We start from the raw sequence: 21,125 nt of genomic DNA, 5'->3' as shown, positions 1-21,125 counted from the left end.
TTGTGGGCCCAGAAAGCCCTGTTTGTTAAAAATAAATTAAAAGAAGGACAAAAGAAAAAAATAGAAAGCAGAAAGAAAACTGAGAGAAGGAAACCTCCTCCTCTCCTGTTCACGGGCTGAGGTATTCCCTGGGCAGCCCTCACTGTCCGTCATCCATCCATCACTACCCAAAATAAATACAAGTTTAGAGCAAAACCCATTAGAAAATAAAGTGCATCTGGAGTTGAAAATCTTCATGAAAAAAGGGACATTTTTTCCTCTTTTTTTTTCTTACCAAAAATATTCTTTAAAAACAAAAGCAAAAAGAAAAGGAGCAAGAGGACAGAGCATGTGGCTCTCGGCCTGGTGTCTATGGGGCTGTCCCGTTGGGGAGGGGGATCTTAAATCCACTCTTGAGCAGGGCAAGGCAGATGCAGAGACCCAGCAGGGCAGCCAGGAGCACCCCCAGCACAGCCTTGAGGCAGGAAGTCCTGCTGCGGGTGAAGGTGCCAGGGCCCATGGTGCTGAGCAGGGCTGTGCTCACAGTTAACGTGTACAGGATGGACACTCCCGTGTTCAGGGCCACGATCTTCCCAAACTTAGCAAAGGGGGCAATGATGCAGAAGAAGAGTGGGACCGTGGCGATGACGGTGGTGACAGCACTGGAGACGATTGCCACACCCACGTGCCGGACTGCTTCCATTGTCCTCCACTGTCTGCACGCTGTAGGGTCCTGCTGGAAGGGACAGCAGTGTTAGTGTGACAGGCACGTGGGGCTACACTGGTATTTTGGGCTTTGAGAGGGTGGCTTAGCTGCCAGAATCCTGGCCCAGGATGAAGAGGCTGCCTGAGTGCAGCTCAGACAATTCGTGCAGTCTCTGAGCACGCTGAGCAAAGAGCCATGGGTTTAAAACCCAGCAGAGGCAAAGGCTGCTGGATTTTGTGCCTCCTTTCCATCACATCAGACTGATTGCTGGGCCTACACCCCACAGGCACTGCATGCAGACACTTCACCTAGCGTCAGAGATCCCAGGCTTTTGTGGTCTCCATCTTCCCAATGACACAAAAGATTTTAACAAGGCCAGAGGTCAGTTGGTGGTTGCTCCAGCAAAGCAATTTTCAGAGGTTACAGAATTAGTGTAGAGCTGTTCCAGCACAGAGTGTCTTCACTTGGACGTGAAAATGGGTTGCTCTGGACACAGCTGTGGCCAGCAAGAAAGGGAAAACCATGTGGGTTGGAAACCCCCATCTAAGTATTTACCGTACTCAGGTACACAAGCTCACAGTCTGGAGCAGTCAGCTGGACAAGCAGCAAAAATACCATACCCCAGGGATGCTCTGAGGGTGCCAGGACACATCCCCCCATCCTGCGTCACAGCTGAGTGGCATGGAGGGCACAAGAGGATTGAATGCAAGGCTGTAGGAAGACCAGAGCTCACCTCTGCCTGGTGGAGTGGCAGGTTCTCTCCTGCCAGCAGGTAGCCCTCCACCAAGTGCACGCAGTAATCAACAGAGGAGCCAACGAGGATGGAGAGGGAAATGGCTTCCACAGCTCCCATTTCCCAGCCAGACCAGTACATGATGGTCACCACAAGGCAGACGACCCCTGTGTGAGGAAGGTGTTGTTAGGCAAGGGGAAAGGACTCTGGGACTGCTGCACAAGCCTACTGATACAAGTCAATCCCTGAGGAGTTTGCAATCCTACCCCACAGGTCTGTGTGCCACCCAGCCTGAATCTGGTACACACTACCCCTGCCACAGGGACCCTCACCTTCCCTTAGCACAGGGACCATTCCATAATGTGACCAGACCTGCTGGGCCTAGTTGGACACCTAGTTAAACATCAGGAAAACTGACAGACTGATGCCAATCTAGACTAACTCTTGCTAAATTAATCCAAGGCCAGACAAGTGTCCATGTGTGCACACAAAGGAAGTGAGCCTGTTGTTTTGCTTGCTGGAGTTATACAGAGGCTGAGCACACTTTTTAGAAGGCAAAGAGTACTGTTAGTTTGTGAGTCATATGTGGGATACTAAGTGGTTTCAAAACGTTAGATTCGATTTTTAAACTAAGAAGTTTAGCAACATACTTATAACCTCAATATTATTAAATCACCAGTCAGGGAGAGGAAACTATTTACAGTTTTGCTTCAAATACTAAAAACTTGCTAAAATACTCAGCTTTTAACATCTCTCACTGCTTGGAAACAGCAGCCATGGTGCAGGTTCTTGGATAGTGCAATTGTTATTCAGAGCTTGTGGGACTTAATCACATTATTATACATAACAGGTAGGGATGGCATTTATGTAGCTAAAACTCTTATTTAAACAAATAGAAGGGATTGTGTAGACAAAACACACTGGGAATTAGATACATAAATCTACTTTCCCAATGAGGTTCCTGTGCATTTGTTGAGAGTTTCTTCTGTTCACTTAGCCAGTCTGTTCTCCAGGACTGGCTCCTGGAAAGCCAAAGGGGTTTACACAGAATATGAGCAATTCAGTTCAAATCACCAGAGAACCAGCAGTGCCACAATCCACTGATTTCAGAAAAAGTGAAAGCCTGACACATTGGAATTGGTGTTTTTACCTAAGATGCTGAGCAGCACTGGCAGCAGGAGGAGGATGTGTGTGGTGAACACTGCCACAGCAGCCACACAGATGACCAGCGAGAGGACAAGACCATACAGGGCACTCTGCACTCCTGGAAGGAAACAGCCAGCTGATATGAATCCTGGAAGGTGACAGCTGTGATAAGAAAGGCACCATGTTCCTGCTGGCAACAAGGCAGGCAGGGACTCACACTGGGGAAGACAGGAAGGGAAGGATGAAAGTGGAAAGAAGGTAATTGGTTTCTTGAATCTTGCATCACCAGGGCTGAGTCCCTTCCCTTACCTATTTGCTCAAGCTTTTCCTAATTTTGACAATACACACTGCTTAGGGCAGGAACAGTCTTTAAGAGTTTGCACAGCAGTGTCAGGGACTGCAGATATAACCCATGACCACCACATGGGACAGAGTGTGATGTGAAGATGTATCAGAGAGCATGGGTTCCCCAGGGAGAGAAACATGGCAGTCACTTGCCTATGATCTCCATGAAAATCTGCTTCCAGTGCTCACAGGTCTGAAAACCATGTCGGAGAGCAGAGCCCTCTGGGAAGATTTGGAGTTGCTGCTGCAGGAATGTCTCCCATTTCAGATAGTCAGCATATGTCTGGAAGGACGATTTCCCCTTGTAGGTTGTCTGCAACAAGATAAATACATCACTCATGTCCTGCTCTTTGGGCAGGTATGCATGGCAAGAGAAAGGGCAGAACAACCTAGCTCGAGTGGCAGCACCAAGCAGAACTGGCAGTGGCATTTGAACAAATCTGCCACCAGCTTTTTGCCTGACCTAATTGTGGTGTAAGAAGCCACTTCTACCAAGCTGTGACTACAGGCATCTGTCTGCAACAAACATTAATAAACACTAAATTATGGCTGCAAATGGAAGTGACCAGTGCAGAAAGAGCTGAGCTAAACCCCCAGAAGTCACAAGATGAAACTGTCACCAGAATGACAATGTCACCAGGTGATGCCACGTGCTCACCGATTCAAATGCCATGGAGATCCACTGCACCTTGCCATCCTTCACCCCCACTGCCCCATGAGAGAGCTGTCCAGGCAGCAGGTTTGGCTCAGGGATATTCTTGCACTCGGGGTGCAACATCTGCAGAAAGGAGGAGATGCTGTAACCTGGAGAGAAAGAAAGAGCAAGAGATGGAGGGCAGAATAGGGAAAGGAAGCACACTGGAGCAAGGGGATGAAAAAAACCCCAACCAACAACCCCAAATGAGAGCCCCAAGAGAGTCACAGGACCCATTTGTCCACAGCTGCTTCCCCTTGCCACTCTGGTTTGTCAAAGCCCTTGAGGTCTCAACATCACAGCTTTCAGCTGCTGTAGCTTGAAAGAACAGCCTCTGTCATTGGCATGGGACAGGACAGGTCCACTGCTGTTTGTCCCCAGCTGTCAGGAAGCAGCACAAAGAGAAGTGTTGAGGGCTGTCTGCCTGGCCTGTCAGGGATTTGTTCCACACATGAAATTGGCTTTTAGCCTAAAGCCAACATACACTTCCTTGGCTCAGCTCCACAAGCTTGTGACCTCTGAAGTTGGAAGAGATGGTCACTGGTCAGGTATGCAAAGCCACAGAGACAGAACAATCTCACTGCAATGAGATCAGGTGCAAATTCATTGTTATTCAGGAGCTACTAAGAAGATAGTTACTGAATCAAAAGATTGTATCTCAAGCAATGCCCATGACTGGAAAGAATAAATGCAATTCTGTTCTTATCTTTCTGGATTAAACCCCAAAGAATATACCCAGTGTCTCTGGCATTAAAGAGACCACCTTTCTTTCTTTTCTTTCTTTCTTTCTTTCTGTCTTTCTGTCCCAAAAAGCACAACCAATGACATGTTCTAGAAGGGTCAAGCTGCCTTGGGAAGAAAAGGAGACAGCAAGAAGCAGTGACCCTTTGTGGTTTGCTGTTGAGGACCCCAGCTCAAGCAAGCACGGGTAGGGCTGCAGAGGAGTTGTCCAACCTACCCGAGGGCAGGCACTGAGCCCCTCCGGGCTTCACCAGCTCAGAGTTGCTGGCAATGGCTTTGCAGAGGCGGCACAGGTTGCCAATCTCTTTGAAGAGGTCAAAGCTGTCATCGTAGATAACACTGCCCTTTCACAAGGAGACACAATGACAAGAGCACCACACGTGAGACATAACACAGCAACTGGCACTCCAGCCTCCTGCCTGCTCTGCTGCCTGCATTTCTCACTGCCCCTTCAGAGGAAACAGGCAAAGGCTGATTCTGCACAGTACCCCCAAATCAGAGAGCAGGAAGAACAGCAGAAAGCTGAAGTCCATCAGCCAAGCTAAGGCTAATCTTTCTAGGGAAAGACTGTCACGTGTCAAGGTATGAGATCTCAGAGATAAGTTGTTTCTAGAAAAGTCACACTTAGTGACCCTTCCCCAGAGTAACTGATTTTATTTTTTGTTAATACTTCACAACAAGATACATATTATAGAAAAATATCACTTCCCTCAGTCTTGAATCTGTAGTGAGATTTTGTACTGTGCTCAAGATGGGTTTGCTTCTAAAATCCTCAAGAAAGCCAGGTTTAGACTCGAAATTAGAAGGTTATCTATTGCACTCATTTTCTGAAAAGTCTGAAGTGTTTTTTTTTTTTTTTTTTTTTCAGTAAGGGCATCCTGATCTCCATTATTTTGTCAATTTGCTAAAACAGAACTATACTGGCTCATCACAATGCTACAACCCGGACTGCTGGACCACCCTGGGCTGTGGCTATGTAGTAAACACCATCCAGAGAGCCTGTCCTCCCTGCGAGCCCCTGAGCACGGCAGAGCAGTGTGTACCATGTCTCCGATGACGTGGTTGTCCGGGCGCCTGGTGCGGTTCACGCCTCTGATTCCAAACACCACGAACACCATGGCTCCAGTGTCCACCAGCGGCCGCACCGCCGGCTTCCCGCAGCCCGTGTTCATGCAGGGGTTAAATCCAGATGTGGCTGACAGCTTTGCTTTGGGTGCTGCTGTCAAATACAGAATGAAGGTTGGTTACATTAGATGTCCGGTTCTCTGGATCTTGGCGTGTTTGAACTGAGGGTCTCAGCTCACCTTTCTCACTGGGAACATACAGGATGCCTTTGGTGGGTCCATCTGGGCTAGAGCTGAGCAGACAGCCCGGAGGTGCCACACACACTCGACCATGGTAAGGAGGCTTGTGTGACTGGGCAAAATACAGTTTCCTATGAAGCAAAGAATGTTTGTTACAGGGGAACAGAGGTAGAGAAGATGAAGCGTCCAAGGTATTACATGGCAACAGACATTCTCAGGGACAGAAACAAAGGGAAAGGTGAGCGTCTGCACACCTGTATCCCTAGCCATTGCATATTCTGTGCTGCCTGCTCAGCCCAAGAGTTAGGTGTGTAAGGGCAGGAACCAGATCAGCAACATCTTTCTGCCACCCAAAGAAGTCCCCAGTCGCTTGAAGCCCCCTTGGGTCTCTCAAGCCTTTTGTATGTTAATGATGCTATGGGCCTGCAAAGTGACTGCAGGAATGAGGCATATATGCAGTAAATTCTAGAGCCATGGATGTAGCTGACTGAGAGCAGGACTAGCACTGGCCATTGGGCATCTCACATCAGCCTCTCAGTTGTGCTGTTTCTGTTGCCTTGTCCCGAGGGGGATTTGGGAAGGTTACCGTGTTCGCCTCTGCTCCTTGGAAGCCACGTAGAAACTGAAATCGAACTTCCAGCCCTTCTTGGTGTCACAGGACAAGGTGGTCATCATCCACTTCCTGGGGCTCATCTGCTTAAGCAGCCCTACTGTGGACACACAAGCTGTCAGCTTCCTGGTGAAGTTACCGAAAGGCACTCTATACACCTAAGCAATGGATTAATGAAAACAGACACTTAACTCCACAGGGTTGCAGCCTGTTGCACATTAGCATCACACTCTCCCCTCCTCCCTGAGCACTGGCACAGCCACACAGAACGAGCACTGCAGGCACAGCCCCAGCCTGCCCCTTTTCCAGCGATGGCCAGTGTGCGACGGGCCCCATAACACCCTCATTCCCAGTGGCCTCAGCTAAATGGTGGCTGCTCTGCCCAGGGGAAGGGACATCTGCCCTAGTGACACCCTCAGTTTTGCTCCCATCACTGACAGTCACCTCACAACAGCAACAGGTGAAGTCTTGTAGCAGTCCAAGGTATCGTCTTGGATGATGCCAAGCACAATGCCTTCTGTGCTAACTACCCCACTGAAGTGCCCTGAAAATGTCACCCAAAGCTACACAGGACCCCATGGAGAGACAGGAGGAGGCTCTTGTGCTCACCTGCTGAGTGCTGCCCTCTTGCTAGAGGGGTCCATTCTGGACTGACTTACCTGGAATGAAGGCACCTCCCCGTCTCCTGGTGACACCATCTGCCAGGGTGCAGGGACACTGGCATTGAGTGAGAATCTATAGATGGCTGGTCTTCCCTTGCTCCTGGACTTGGAGATATACACAGTTCCCTGGAGCTCTGAAGAAAACAGAGGGCATGAGGTTTGGTGGTACTTGTCAATCAGCAAATCCTACAGACACAGCAAGGGCAAAGGAGGGTTCTCTTGGTCTGCTGTCTGCTCTGGGACACCAGGCACAGCCTCTGCCTTCTGGCAGCACAGCACGTACTTCAACGGCTATAAAAAGTACATCTTGAGCTCCATTAATTCCTGATGGCTTATTGATTCAGGTCATCTTGGGACCTGGCCCAATAACTGTTTTATCCTCAAAATCCCCTGCAAACTGAATTTACTCTCCTCGTGACCTGCCAACAAGGTTGTGAACAGGACTGGGATGTGAAAACTTGGAGTTCCTAGCCCTATACTCAGATTAGAGGGATATGACAGTAGACAATACTGCCACCTGGGTTATAGGACCATGTCCCAGAGAGCAGTAGGTATTCAGAGAAAAGGGGTTTTAAAGATGCCACATACATCCAGCACCAACCTAGGGCTCAGTGGGGCAGTCTCTGAGGAAGAGGATGATTCCCCATCAGCTATTCTGAGAGTATGTGGTTTAGTTTGTACCCCAGTGGATCCTTGGGGCCTGGCCAAAGTCATCATGCCCCACTCACCTTGCTGCCCTGTATCACTCATGCTGCTTTTGCTTCCCCAGGGTGACCCTGAGCCCCTCTTCTTTTTTTCCAAGGAAGTTCGGATGTTGTTCTGCAAACTGTGAGGCTTTTCCTGAAACAAACCTGTCCCACAAGGTTAGTCAGGGAGGAAAGAGTGAACAGCATGAGAAAAGACCTGTGCACACCACAGACTCTGCTGCTGAATACCAAACCCTGAGCAGGCAACACAGTGCCACAGACCCTCAACTGGGCACTGACATGAGCACTTTTAAATAAAAATAATCAGTTTTCATGGCCTGTGATGGGATTACTCCAGAAGAAATACTTAGACAGTTCAAGGCTAAACCAGGAAATACTTTTCTAAATATTCCACTCCTACAGGCAACTCAACCATCCCATTCCCAATGTGTGCCTCCTTTCCACGGGGTCCATCCAATGTCCAGTGAGATATTTGAACATTGTGGATGTCTACATCACATTTCAGCTCCTCCAGCCAAGAGCTTAGGCCATGCTGGGGTGCACCCATAATGGTTTGAGGACCAGTGTTCTCACCTGAGCAGGTAATGCAGGAGATACCTTCAGCACTCAGGTTGTATTTCAGGTCCAGCAGCACCTGGATGTTTGTGTCTGGCCGGAACAAGACTGGAGCACGGCTGGCTGGATGGAGGCGGCTAGCAAAGAATATGGACAGGAGCAAAACAAGGAGAAAGAGCCCTGCAAGCAGAAACCTGGGTTAGTGTGGGACCCTACATGCACTTCACACTTCACACATGCTCAGAGAGGAGGTATGTGGGAGAAAGATGGAATTTTCAGCTGGAAAAAGAACAGCCACTAAAGCACACTGGCAGCTGGGCCTTCTTGTAATAAGCCCCATGCTTGGAAAAATCTCCATTAGGATTTGCCACTTTAGATCTGAGTGAGAAGAAAGGGATGGAAAAGTCCCTTAGGGACTAACTGTTCTGGGAGTACTCTTCCTCTGTGTTACAAACCATTTGCCATGTCTCTTTTCCCACCTCTTGTCCCTAATCAAAGCTTGGAGACTGATTGAAATGTCAAAGCTTCTAAAATCCATGTAGATGCAACCCCTCCTTCCTTACCCACAATCACCCATCTGCTCTTCACTGCAGACCACAGCACCCAGTGTTCCAGCAGCTCTTGCAGATGAGTTATCAAGTGACCTTGGCTGCTCTTCTCTGCAGAGAGCTGCAGATTTTCTGGCATCACAGACACCAAGGGGACATCCCCCATTTCCAGGGAAACTAGAATAGGGAGAAATCAAAAGCAGTCTCAGTGTCATGAGTGTCTCTCAGAGTTCTCCGCTGTCCTTTATTAAATCTTCTGCAAGGTGCTGTACAACTCACTGAGGCTAAAGAGATGGAGTAAGACCCCTGCAGGGGCAGCAGTTCCAGGATGTTTTAAGAACCATCTTTGTCAAGTCACTGCCATGCAACAGCTACACATGTAAATCTGTTGCTCAGTCCAAATCTGTGCTTCAGGCTATTCCTTGCCCTACCAATCCCCACAAACACTGTCCCAGGGACACTGCATGCTTCTTGGGACAAGATTATGTTAGATTACAATTTGTCCCTGTCCCACTAAATATGTCTAACTGCTAATTACACACAGCTGACCTCTTCCTGACTGCAGCCTGGCTCCTCCCTGATTCTCTTATCTCCACATCAGGGATGCCAAGGGTACTGCCCCTTTCTCTGTGTGTGAGAGGAGGGCACTTGCTGTAGTGGGATGAAGCATGCCCAGCACACTGTACAGCCAACCTACAAACCATGCTTGGTCAGCGACTGGAACAAGCTGTTTTGCTTCTTCACACACAGTCCCCTGATGCCCAGGGGCCCTGGAGGAAAACATTCTGCTGTTTGCAGGGAAGAGAGGGATTATTTCCATACATCACCATTGCATGTGGCTCTGGCATACTGAGGAGAACTCTTGCAGCACAGAATCAGAGCTTCTCTGCCTGCCAAAGGCATCTCAGAGCCTACCCTGCAGCAAGGGCTCTGCACATGCCATGGAATTCAGTTATCTCCAGTTCCAGTTTGCTTCTAGGCCTGAAAGATACTCACTGCCCTGACCACTACTGTTGGGGGTTTTAAAAGGAAGAGATTCCAGCAAGTTTTAAAAGCCAAGTACAAGAGAGCATGACCCTGTAAGCACCTTTTTCTTGGGGTAAGGGCTGGAAGGATTATCTCCTGATAACAACAGATAGGGAATTTCTGGGCTTTTTTTTGTTTTTTATGTGATCCCAGGCACGTCACTGCCTTCTTCATACCATGAGGAAGGAGCTGGTCTAGGGGGCTGATGCTGGAGAACAATAGTGTTCTTTCTCCTGATTCCCAAATACAGTGCTCCAAATGGCAGGGAAGAGGAGAAAACCACTCCAAGTTGAGTTGTCCTGGTGTTATGGATTAGATGTTTCATTACTACATCCATGTCACAATCAGTGATTCCAGACAGAAAGCAGACCACAGTGGACCCAAGAGAATTAGCAAAGTAGTTAAGAAAGCATGCACTGACACCTACTGAAGATCTCAAAGCAAACTTATAAAGAATACTGAGTTTTGACTCCTACAACCTCCCATGATGGCACCATCTTCAGCTTACAATTCAGGGAACTGATGCAAGGACCAGTGTCAGGGGTAGGCAGAACTGGAGGATGAAGAGGGCAGTGTGATCCCCCTAAAGGCACCACACAGCAGACACATACCAGGCTCCTCCTCCACGCTGAGCAGTGGGATGTCATCATCAAGGTAGGGAAGGGTGTCTCTGCCTGCTCTGGAGACCTCTGAGGCAATGAAGAGATCTTCAGCCAGGTGCAAGGCACTCTTTTTGGTGCACTTCTGACTGCAGCTGGATTGAAGCAGAAAAGGAGACAAAGGCAAGGGTTTTAAGCCACATACCCTGTGAAGAGTTATCAGAGGGCTCCTTCTGTAGCAAGGAGCACAGCAACAACCTGCTCCAGTTACTTGGAAAGACAACAGGCATGGCAAGGGGCAAATTCCATTGCTAAGTGCTGAGAGGGCAAGGGCTGGGCTGGATACACAGAGCAGGGCTGAGCCATGGACTCTGCTGCTGAGTGATGGGAGTTTCAGCACTTCATCTTTCTGCTATTTGATAAAAGCAGGCCAGGTCATCTGCAGTGCTAAAGAGCAGGGGAAAAGGAAATGTGCTACTTTCAAACACAAATCTCCATGTCCTGCTTGTGCACACAGGCAGGAGCAGTGGTGACCTGTCTGCCTTGCAGGGCTTGTGTCTCCACTGCTTGAAGGTTTAGCTGTGTGTTAAGTGCTCCAAGGAAACAAATGGTCCAACATTGCATGGGATTCAACCAAGAGGACTGACAGAGAGAATGAGGTTGGGACTTCCATTTTGCTCCAATCTGGAATGGCAGAACTTAAATTTCCCTTCTGTCAGAGCCAAAGCCAAGCTGCCCAAGGGGAACGAGGATAAACTGAGATGATAGGGTAGGAATCTGCAAACCTCCTTGACTGCAAATTCCACAGCTTCCCACCCACAGGCTCTGGGGCTCACCTGGCTTGGCAGGAGCTCTCTAATGGGGACACATAAAGGGTCCATATTCCAAGAGCAGCTGGCATGGTGAAGAGCACAGCTACCCAGCAGCAGGACACAATCAGTGACATGAAGAGTCCGAAGTCATGCACAGCTGGGATCTACATGGAGAGAGACAACACAGGGTCGGGATCAACTGGGGCAGGATTGCTGGAGAGACAGCAGGCAAGGATATCTGAGGAACCTGACAACAGACACGCTGACCTCAGTCATGATAATCAGCAAACCTGGTAGGTAAAGCACTGAGACAGAGCCTGTTTGATCAGTGGCTCAGAAGTATTGGATACTCCACTGCCTTCCAGCAGGTAAGGGACAGCCCTGTAAGAATCAGGTCTGGCAGCCCACTGTGTTGAAGGAGAGGACAGATGGTGGTGGCAGGTTCCTGATCTAGGAGGCCCTTTGCCAGAAATGGAAACCCCCAAATCCCGAAGGTGCGGGGTACCTGAGAAAAGATGTTGGCAGCATATGCTGCAGCTGTGGTCAGGGAGGTGAAGAAGGTGGCCTTCCCTGCTGTCTGGACTGTGTGGATCATGCGCAGCCGCAGGTCCTTGAGGTGGGTGGCTTGGCGATAGGTGTTGATGAAAACAAAAACATCATCAACTCCTGGAAAAAGACAGCAGATATTGATACTCTGCTCACAGAAGTGACACCTGCTAAAAATCTCACTTCCCCCTTGACGTTTGACCTGCAAATATTAAACTTACAGGTAATGGAAAAGGGCCTGAAAATTCAATCTGCATTTGCCACCATCACCTTCTTCTCTCCTGCAGACAGAAGGCAGGGCAAGGCAGCACAGGTAAAGCACAGGCTTTGAGTAAAGAAGAGCTTACCAATCCCCATGATGACAAAGGCAGCCACACCATTGAGTATACCCAGATACTGGATCCCAAATACGACATGGTACAGGAACAGAGCCACCAGGCAGCTTAGCCCAATGCTGGCAATGCCAAAGAATGACAGAAACACTACAGCAGAAAAGAAACATGGAAAAAATAGTATCTCTGGCCACCCCCAGGAGAACAGACACCTCCCACCTGCCCTGTTGGGATACTGGTTCCCATGAATGTGTTGGTGACAGAGAACAGTTCAGGGGTACAGGAGTACTGCTTGCAGACTCTTGTAAAAAATTACATCAGATTTATGCCAGTGTTAGCAAGATGGGCATTTGCATCTTATTCCTGATCTCCTATGAGTCTTTCCTTCACCCTGCCTGTTAATCTCTGCTCTGGAGAGTCAGACTGGCTTGCCCTTCTGCAGGCTGCTGTGCCATACAGCCACACTGGTGCCAGGTCATCAGCCTCTCTCTGGGCTTGCACAGACACAGGGAGACACAGCATATTTGGATTTGTGTTAGAACAGGGTAGCTGTGACTCCAGCCTACCTGAGCAGGAGGTGAGGATGTAGACCAAGACAGCTATGCAGCTACTGCTGATGATGGCCAACAACATGTCATTGTTGAAAGTCCTCCTCACTTCGTAGTCAAACAAATCTGTCCCTCCATACAGCACCTGGACTTTGCTAAGGTGGGGAGATATCAAAGAAGAGGAATAGTTGAGCACAAAAGGAGCAGAGCCAGGTGGTTTGAAGCACAGTATCTTCTCCAGAGGCAAAGGAGGTCACTGCTCTAATTACCTGGCAGTTCTCTGAGAAAACAGAGCAGTGAGAGCAGGTTGAACAAAGTTGCTGCTGGAGGTAAAATTCATACAGGGAAGGAGAAAAATAAAGAGCAGGTCAAATATTTTTAAAATTCCTCCCCTGCATGGTGGGTCTTAGGCACTAATAGACAGCTCCTGGAGCCTTCAAGCCTAATTCCATCTGGAATCCTAATCATTGCTTATTATATTAGCACAGTGGATGCAGGCAGAGTGAGAGCTTAATCAGAAACCGTATGATTTACCAGCTTCTGCCTCTGGAAGCAGGCTCAGAGTAGAAGTAATCCAACATAATTTAACCAGGACTACAATAATGCTACACCATAGGAGGCTATCAGGGATCTGAGCTTTGGAACTGAGCCTTGGCCTCAATTCCCTTTTGGCTTGTCAGAAATCACAACCTGCTTTCCCAGCCTATTGCTGAGAATGCTCCATGACTGCCTGCATTCCAACCTGCTTTTGAAGATCAGCATCCCTTTGTTCTGGGAACTACTCAGGGCAGTAAAAAGCTGGAGTCTAAGAAGGTACAGAGACTGGGACACACAGCCTTCTGTCAGCTGCTTGACTACTTGGATGCTCTTTTAGCTGTTTTATGTCTATTTTATCATCTCTCTCTCACAAGCACTGAGCAAAGCTCTGTTCTACCAAGTCATACAGACCTGGTGGTGAAAAAAGCCTGCACTTCCTGAAATTTATCCTGCCCTGAAACTCCCCTCCTCACCTCTCTGTACAAAAAGCAAAAGCAGTATTGGATCCACAGGTTGAGTGGCCTTGAGTTAAGACCATTTCATCCCCTGCATCAGACCAGTGGTGCCCAAATTCAGAGCAGGAAGACAGTTCTGTTTGAGCCAGTAGAACTGGATTTCTAAGATGGAAGCAAAAAGTTCCAATGCCAGACAAGGACTCGATGGAAAGACTGGCAGTAGATCTAAACTTTGTCCCCTTTTCATTGTCTCTATTGGTGTCTCTGGCATGTTGCTGCAGTAGGAAGTGGCAGTAAAGGGGAGCATGAGTAGTTTCCTGCCATAAGCTCCCCACCATCATTCACAGCTCCATGCCTGAGCCCAGCTTCAATGGAGATACTTTTTGTCCTTCATCTGGAACATAATGCCATAGCCACTGTTTAAGTCTGACCAGTAGGCCAAGCTAGCATGTGAAGCCTTCCATGCCTTCCCAGTGAAGCCAAATGGAACGTGGCTATTGGGGTGGAACAGGCACTTCTGCCCTGGTGTGAAACTTAAGGCAGAGCTTTTGCCCTGAAAGGTCTATTCCATCCTCTGCCCTTCCCTGCTCTTGTGCACTCCCACCTGCCCTTCCTGCACACACCCTCACCTCGTGGACTGCTTGGCCAGCATGGCCACGTAGGTGACGACGAAGTTCTGGAACTTGCGGCGCTGCTCCTCCCAGCGATCCTCCACAGAGTAGTAGTTGGGCAGCGGTGCCCCAAAGAGGATCTCGCTCCTCAGCAGGGAGCTCTTCATGTTTTCAGCAGACAAGCCCTCATCCACATACCAGTAGAATTCGGGGTGGGTCATGGCCAGCTCCAGGGACCCTGCAGGAGAAAGCAGCGCCACTTTTGTTAGATCCTGCTTAATTGTCTTGGCAAGGCACAGGTTCTAGTCTGCCATGGGGAAACTGGAGGCCTTCCTGCCCTTCATCAGAGTGATGCTGACTGCTGCTGCCTTCTAGAGAGCAAGGAGGGCCAGGGAAACCCAGACTGCAAAGACTCACATTCTGCTTCTGTTCTGTGACTGCTTGTGTTGCTGTCCACATGCACTTCCCCATCAGAGACATATCTGCTACCTGACTGACCTGAACCACAGCACCCCCAGCCAACAACATCCTCAATACTTCCACTGCTTCTCTTACACTGGGACAATATCTTCTCCATTACACTTGTAAGCACAAGAACTAAACAATGCTCATGGAAGAGGAGTCCTGGCTCTGCTGTGACCTGGTACCTCTGCCATCTGATGGCGTGAGGGATGCAGAGAGGCAGGCACTCAGCTAGTTCTGAGTAAGAGACACTGCCTATCTATTCCCAAAATCCAGTTCCCTAGAGTTTGCACCAGAAAGAGCAGAAACTATGCTCTTTCCTGTTTTGGTAGGAGAACTGTTACTGGAGCAGATGGACTTAATTCTTTGCTTGCTCCCTGCATAGCTCCTGGACAGCTACCCTCTGCAGCCTGGCTTGGGAGACAGATGGAGGGTACATCCCACAGCCACATCACACCCACAGAGTCCTCATGAGTCATCTCTTTGTCACCACCCAGAGCCTCTGTTCTACTAGAGGTGCAAAGTAGAGGGTACAGAGCTGGGAGGGGTAGGCAGGGCCTTTCTCCTCCTCTCCTTACAGGAATCTTTCTGGTTGGTGACTCACAAGCTGCTGGAGCAGCCCACAGACCTCTTTAATCTGCTCTGTAGTGCAGGGAAGCTCATCCCTATTTGTTTGGCCAGCTAAGCCCTGGCATTGCTCTAGTTAACTACAGCCATCTATAAGGGTCGGTAGAAGACATCTGTGCCAAGCAGGACACCCCCTCACTTGTTCCTCTCCCTTGCCTGTGGGGGTCTATGTGACCTGTGACTGGAATTGCAGGGTTGAAAAGGGGCCCTGGTGCAGAAAAGACAATTCCTCAAGGCACAGCCCAGCAGCAACTTCCTCTCCATACAAGATAATCACTCCTCTTAACTGCACACCACTGAGTGCCTGAACCTGAGGAGAGGCATTTCTTGAGCATGCCAGCCCTTGCCCCATGGCCCACAGCTCACCTTGGATGTCAGCAAGGTCTTGTCCCATGCCATCATAGTAAATCTTCCCTCCTCTCTCAGTGGGGAAGAAGTAGGTCATGAGGGAGCTGGGAGGGGAGCAGTAGGAGTAAGAGCCCAGGGGCAAGTCCTTCAAGACCTCATGGGGCTTCCAGCAGAACTCCCGGAAGCGAGGGTGGTCCATGATCTTGCGTTCAACCTCGTGGATGGTGACCAGGCGCTCGGTGGTGAAGATGTTGTTCTCAGAGTCCCCCCGAGCCAGGAAAATGAGCTCAATGCGCCAGTGAGCGTGAGCCTGTGTGTTGGCACTGATGTAAGTGCTGGAGTAGTCCCAACGTGGGGCTCCTCTCCTGACTCGGGCGCTCTGGTTTCCTGTGCCCAGGTGGCCCTGGGGCTGCAGGGAGCCCATCCTGCCCTCCGGGGGGCTGCGCTTGACCCGCGCGCTGACCCCAAGGTGGGAAGCGTTGAGGTGAAGCTGCTGGAGCTGCTCGAAGATGAGCCTCTGCAGGGTTTCTGAGGTAAAGTCAGCCAGGTCCCGGCGGTTCCTCCCCCACGACCCAAACTGGGATTTGAGGGCCAAGGCGAGGGCATCGAAGCGCTGTGAGGACTCGTGGTTGCGGATCTCAAAAGCGTTGTAGGAGATGTCGATGTCCAGGGCAGGGTAGTGGAGGAACATGACAACAGCAAGCACAGCAGGGATGGCACAGCCCAGGAAAAGGATGAAGCCAGCACAGTATGGGTTGGTGAACACCCAGCCAACAATATTCCAGAAGCCAGACACAGGCAGTGTGACACACACGGGCCTGACTCTGCACGGGCTTTTTCCACACAACAGAGCACCCTCTCTCCTCTTCTGGGAACTGAAGGCTACCTCTTCATCTTCCTCCTCTGGCCAGGTGTCCTGTAACAATGGGTCATCCTCTGTGTCCATGTCCAGCACCTGCACACAGGTAGAGAAGAGCAGTCAGCAAGAGCCAGCAGTGGTGTCACAGGCACAGCTGTGAATCCACAGACTCGCAGCAGCAGAGCCAGGACAGAGGCATGCTCCAGTTCCCTCAGGAGGAAAGCATCACTCCTTCCAAACCCCACAGATCTGCTGCAGCCACTGAAACAACCACCTTGCCATGAGGTATCCCACACTCTGCCTGGCAGAGGAACCAGAGAGGGAGAACTTCAAGTGGCAGTCCCAGAACCCAGTGCTGTGGCAGAGGAAGGCTCTGCACAGCTCCAGAAGCACCAGGCATGGAGACTGCAGAGATTCGCAGCATGTTGCTCACACTGCAGCAGCAGGAACATTTAATTAGCTAGCCTGGTTCTCACACTCAGGAATGGTTCATGCTGCCAGATACAAAATGCAAGGGAGCTTTATCTTCCTCTCCTTACAGCTGGTAATAGATTTCCCCCAGCTATTTACAGCAGTATTCATCTTTCCCACAAAGTGTGCATGTGGGGGCACACAGAACCAGAAGTGCACACACCCTCACCTGCAGATGCACACATCAACCCCTCTGAGAACTCACTGTGACCCTGCTCTAGCTCCTGAAGGGATATTCCATGACAGCATGGGAAGGGAAAGGGCTGGACAACCTGCCTTCCCTCCACTCCTGCAGGGTATTGTTAGTGGAGCGCATTTTCCCCCATTCCTACAGAACAACCAGGAAGAAAAAGCAAGTTACTGCTTTCATGGAATGAAGGAGGAAACCCTCCCTGATGAGCCCAGACTTGGCCAGGAAAGAAAGGGATAATCCCTGGGAAGTGCTCTCCTCAGCAGGGGTTTCCCAGGTTCCCAGACTTACCCTGGGTGTCTCATAGTGGCTCCCAAGCCAGGGATCCACAGGTAGTGGTCCCTCAGAGCAAAGCCCTGACCCTCTAAGTGTCACTCCCTTTTCTGCCTCCAGGAACCAAAGCCAGTAGCCCCTATCACTGAAAGAATGAACCAACGGGTTCAGTTTGTTACCTGACCCTGGGAGTTGAAAGCAATATACACACAGGCCAGAAAAAAATTTATGAGCTTTGCTCCTAACCAGTGTTTCTATTTTAACAGGCTTTATATCAGCAGAAAGATAAATTGCCTGTGCCTCTTAATTTTATGTCCTCAAAAGGCCGAGGAGCTGCATGAACTTGAATCAAGAGGAAAAGCAATGGGACGAAAATGTTCCCTGGCAGAGGAGCATTGGGGCAAAGCAGCAAGGATCACAGCAACCTCTCTGGCTCTGGCTAGTCTGAGCAAGCCAGGGGCTTTGCTCACAGAGAACTCACGGGACTTGAATATAATAATATAATGATATATAACATCATTGTCCACCCAGGGGCTGGCCCATGGTACCGGGCTGGGTGTCTTATTTAAAAACCAAATTAATTGTCCTTCTCTCACACGCTCTACACTCCCAAACACAGCAATAATCCCATCCAAGATGACAAGATAAGGTGCCCAAAGCCTGCTGGCATGCCAGCCCCCCAAACAGAGCACCTTGGCAGCCCCAGGTCACCCCACACTGCTCACCTTTGCCAGGCACCCCCAGCACATATTTGGCTGGTGTGTGACCCCCATCCATCACTCAGCTGACAGGGACTGTTACCCTTCAGCCTCTAAGGGACAGCCAAGCTACAACTCCAGTTCACATTAGTGTAGATTGATGCTGCAGGAACTCAGATGTAAACCTCACTCATCCTACTTGGGCAGGTTGGTGTGTACCTGCAGTTACCTCCACTCCACCCCTGACTTTTCTCCCACTGGCCTGGCTCTCCTTCAACAGAATGGAGTTACTGTGAGATCTGAAAAAGTACATGTATTCTCTCTTTAGAAAGAGAGGTAAAGAGCCATATTAATTTCCCATTTTATTGAGTTATTGAGGAGAAGGAGGGAAAAGATTCTTATCCTGAGACAGAAGAGCCTGCATGTGACAAGAAAGGGAAATGAGAGAGAACATCATAATAAGACAGCAGGAAAGGGATCACACCATCTTCTTCCTTAACCAAGAGCTAAATCCTCAACTCAAGGATGGGATCAGATCTCAGGCATCTCCTTCTGACTTTTCCATCAATTGTCATAGGGACTGCAGACCCCAGTTTGTAACAAATGGGCACCTATAATGTCTGGTGATCATGTGTTACACTCCAGTTGCAGGTTGGCACAAATTCTGGCACTGGTGTGAACTCCAGCACAGAAATGCCTAGAGAATCCCCTGTATACACTCACATGAGAACTGAGTCAGGGAAGGATCAAGAATTGGTGTGGGACAGAGGCAAGGGCAGGGTGGGTGGCACCTGGGCTGTCCCCAGCAGTGCCAGCCTCCCTCTGCACACAGGGTACACAGATGCCTGCACCCACAGCTCTGAAACTCTTCAGGAGAGCTCATTCAGCTCCAAAGCCAGCCATGGCACACTTAGCATTGCCCTTGGGACTCATCTGGCTTTGCCACCTCCCTCAGATCCTGCCCAGGTCAGGATGAAAGCCCATCCAACCCAAAACATGGCAAATGGAATTGGCAGGGGATAGAAACCCTCAAATCATCCAGAAGGGGATTGAAATGCTTTTTTTCTGCTTGAATTTTACTTGGGGGATGCCCTGTTTTCACTCCATCACTTCTCATACTATCCAGAGACTCCCAGCACTGAATCATGGCCCAATTACTTTTTAGCTACAGGATATACACAGAGAACTTAATCCTACAGCCTTCATTAAAGCTCTGTCTCACTTCTGTGCAAGCTCAGCCTATACCAGGTTGAAAGAGGCAAAGGATTACAGCACTCCTTGAAGCCCTGGGTCTGTTTCTTTAGAGAGCAGGCAGTGATTCAGCTGGTTTTTGGGTTAGGCATTTAGATTTCTTGGGCTTCCCTCTGCTATTCCCAAAGCAAACAGGCTTCCTGCAGGTGGGATCCAGCTCAAGCCCCAACAGCCCCACAGGGCTTGTCACTCACTTGCACCTTTACTAGGAAAAACACCCATGCAGCTCCCACAAGACAAGCTCTTTTCAGTGACATCTGAGATAGAAGAAAGACATTGGCAAGTTGGAGAGAAACAGTGACAGATGAGGAGGCTAATTACACCCGACCTGACTAATTAATGCTGACTTTCACATTAAAAAATTCTCACTAGTGTTCCATTTCAATTACTCAGTTGTTCCTTCCTACAGGAAAAAGGAAGCATTCTGCAACAGCAAGCTAGAAAGAAAAAAGGAAACAAAGCTCAAGACTAGAAGGGAGGGAAAGAAAATTTTTGTAACAGGAGATTCTCATTGACATCCGGGATTGCTGCAGAGGTATACCTGCATGAACACTTCTCTAACATGCTTGTCACTGCCAAAGAAAATTAAATTCCTGATAAAATAATTTGCTTCTGGTTATTGTAACTAATGATTGTAGGTGTCAGAAGCAGTGTCTTGGTTCTAATCTCACAGAACATGCCTCTCAGCCCTGTGCCATGTTTACTACCCAAGTTACTTGCTTGTGCTGGTGATAAGCTCTGCTGTCACTCAGGCATGTGGCACTTCCAAGTTTCTGCAAACAGGTACCAAGCAAGCTGGGGCTCTGATATGCTTCAGATATGACTTACCTAACTACTACAAAAATTACTTAGATTTTGTCTGAACCCCAGCCAGTTGCTGCTGCTAAGTAAAGGGATTGCTTCTGGCTCAGATAGGTGCCTTCGGGTTCCTTGACAGATTTCAAAAGCACCCTGGATCCCACCTGCCAGGGCCCAAAGGAACAAGCTTGTCAAAGTTATGTGGATTCCCACACTCCAGTGTCTACCCCTAAGCACCTGTGCTCAGAGCAAAGCCTTTACAGATCATTAAATATAGATGGCTGCCACAAACCAGGGCCTTGCATTACTATCTCATGAAGTATCACTCCAGGAAGGAATGTCAGACCACAGAAGGGAATCATCAGTTCCCAAGCTGATGGAATAAATTGCCAACCCCAAAGCTTGTGTGCTGCTGTTCCACAGATACACTCCAGCTTTACACATCACTGTCACCCTGAAAAGGAAAGCCAGATCCTGCTGGCAGTGCCTACCAGTCATTTATTATTCTACCCTGTGCTCAGCCTCCCCAGTTTACATTTACCACCACGACTGACACCACTCCGTGCTCATCTGCAGGATTCCCTTGCAGACCTGAACCCTCTCCCCACACCCACCCCTTGCAGTGGGAGGAAGGACACAGACAAGGGCTGGCTGTGCAGCCTCATCCATGTGCAGTTCTCCAGCAGAACCCTGCTGGTGTGCACAATACTTCTGGCACTGATCAAAACACTCTCTCCTAAAGGCTCCTCTCCACATTATTCACATAGGCTGCTAGTTCATCGCTGAGAAAGAGGAGGAAAACTTATTCCTCACCTTCCATCTGAGTAGGCTCTCTCAGCAGCTCAAGCAGCAGCTTGTGCAGAGGAGGCTTTGCTGGTTGTGGTTCTCTTGGCAGCAGTATGAGAGGTAAGGCAGGAATTCCAGCCTCTGCTGCCAGACCTTCTTGCCAACC

The 21,125-nt window shown here is 49.3% G+C and overlaps 1 protein-coding gene across 1 annotated transcript; it reads right to left on the bottom strand.

Annotated features, from left to right (window-relative positions):
• Positions 1-349: 349 nt before the first annotated feature.
• DISP3 (dispatched RND transporter family member 3) lies at positions 350-16,579 on the bottom strand. The gene is made up of 20 exons (XM_062507407.1): positions 15,652-16,579; positions 14,215-14,434; positions 12,612-12,748; positions 12,061-12,195; positions 11,673-11,833; positions 11,192-11,331; positions 10,368-10,510; positions 8,746-8,907; positions 8,201-8,362; positions 7,649-7,771; positions 6,918-7,054; positions 6,235-6,416; positions 5,649-5,779; positions 5,388-5,563; positions 4,562-4,688; positions 3,568-3,713; positions 3,063-3,222; positions 2,569-2,682; positions 1,419-1,585; positions 350-712 (listed from the first exon to the last, which is right to left on the bottom strand). Exons 1-20 carry the CDS (start codon positions 16,577-16,579, stop codon positions 350-352), a joined length of 4,014 nt encoding a protein of 1,337 aa, XP_062363391.1.
• Positions 16,580-21,125: the final 4,546 nt, after the last annotated feature.

This window comes from Cinclus cinclus, chromosome 23, assembly GCF_963662255.1.
Source record: "Cinclus cinclus chromosome 23, bCinCin1.1, whole genome shotgun sequence".
Lineage (NCBI taxonomy): Eukaryota > Metazoa > Chordata > Aves > Passeriformes > Cinclidae > Cinclus > Cinclus cinclus.
Note: the sequence above shows the minus strand (reverse complement) of the source record. Positions and strands in the feature narration are given on the sequence as shown.

What these genes read in the sequence shown, in the direction of transcription:
- DISP3 (XM_062507407.1), bottom strand. Translation starts at nt 16,579, where the DNA reads ATGGACACAGAGGATGACCCATTGTTACAGGACACCTGGCCAGAGGAG. An exon ending in GGCTCAGTGCCTGCCCTCGG is followed by an intron (nt 3,714 to 4,561) that starts GTAGGTTGGACA and finishes CTTTCTCTCCAG; the next exon opens with GTTACAGCATCTCCTCCTTT. An exon ending in AGTGCTGCTCAGCATCTTAG is followed by an intron (nt 1,586 to 2,568) that starts GTAAAAACACCA and finishes TTCCTCACACAG; the next exon opens with GGGTCGTCTGCCTTGTGGTG.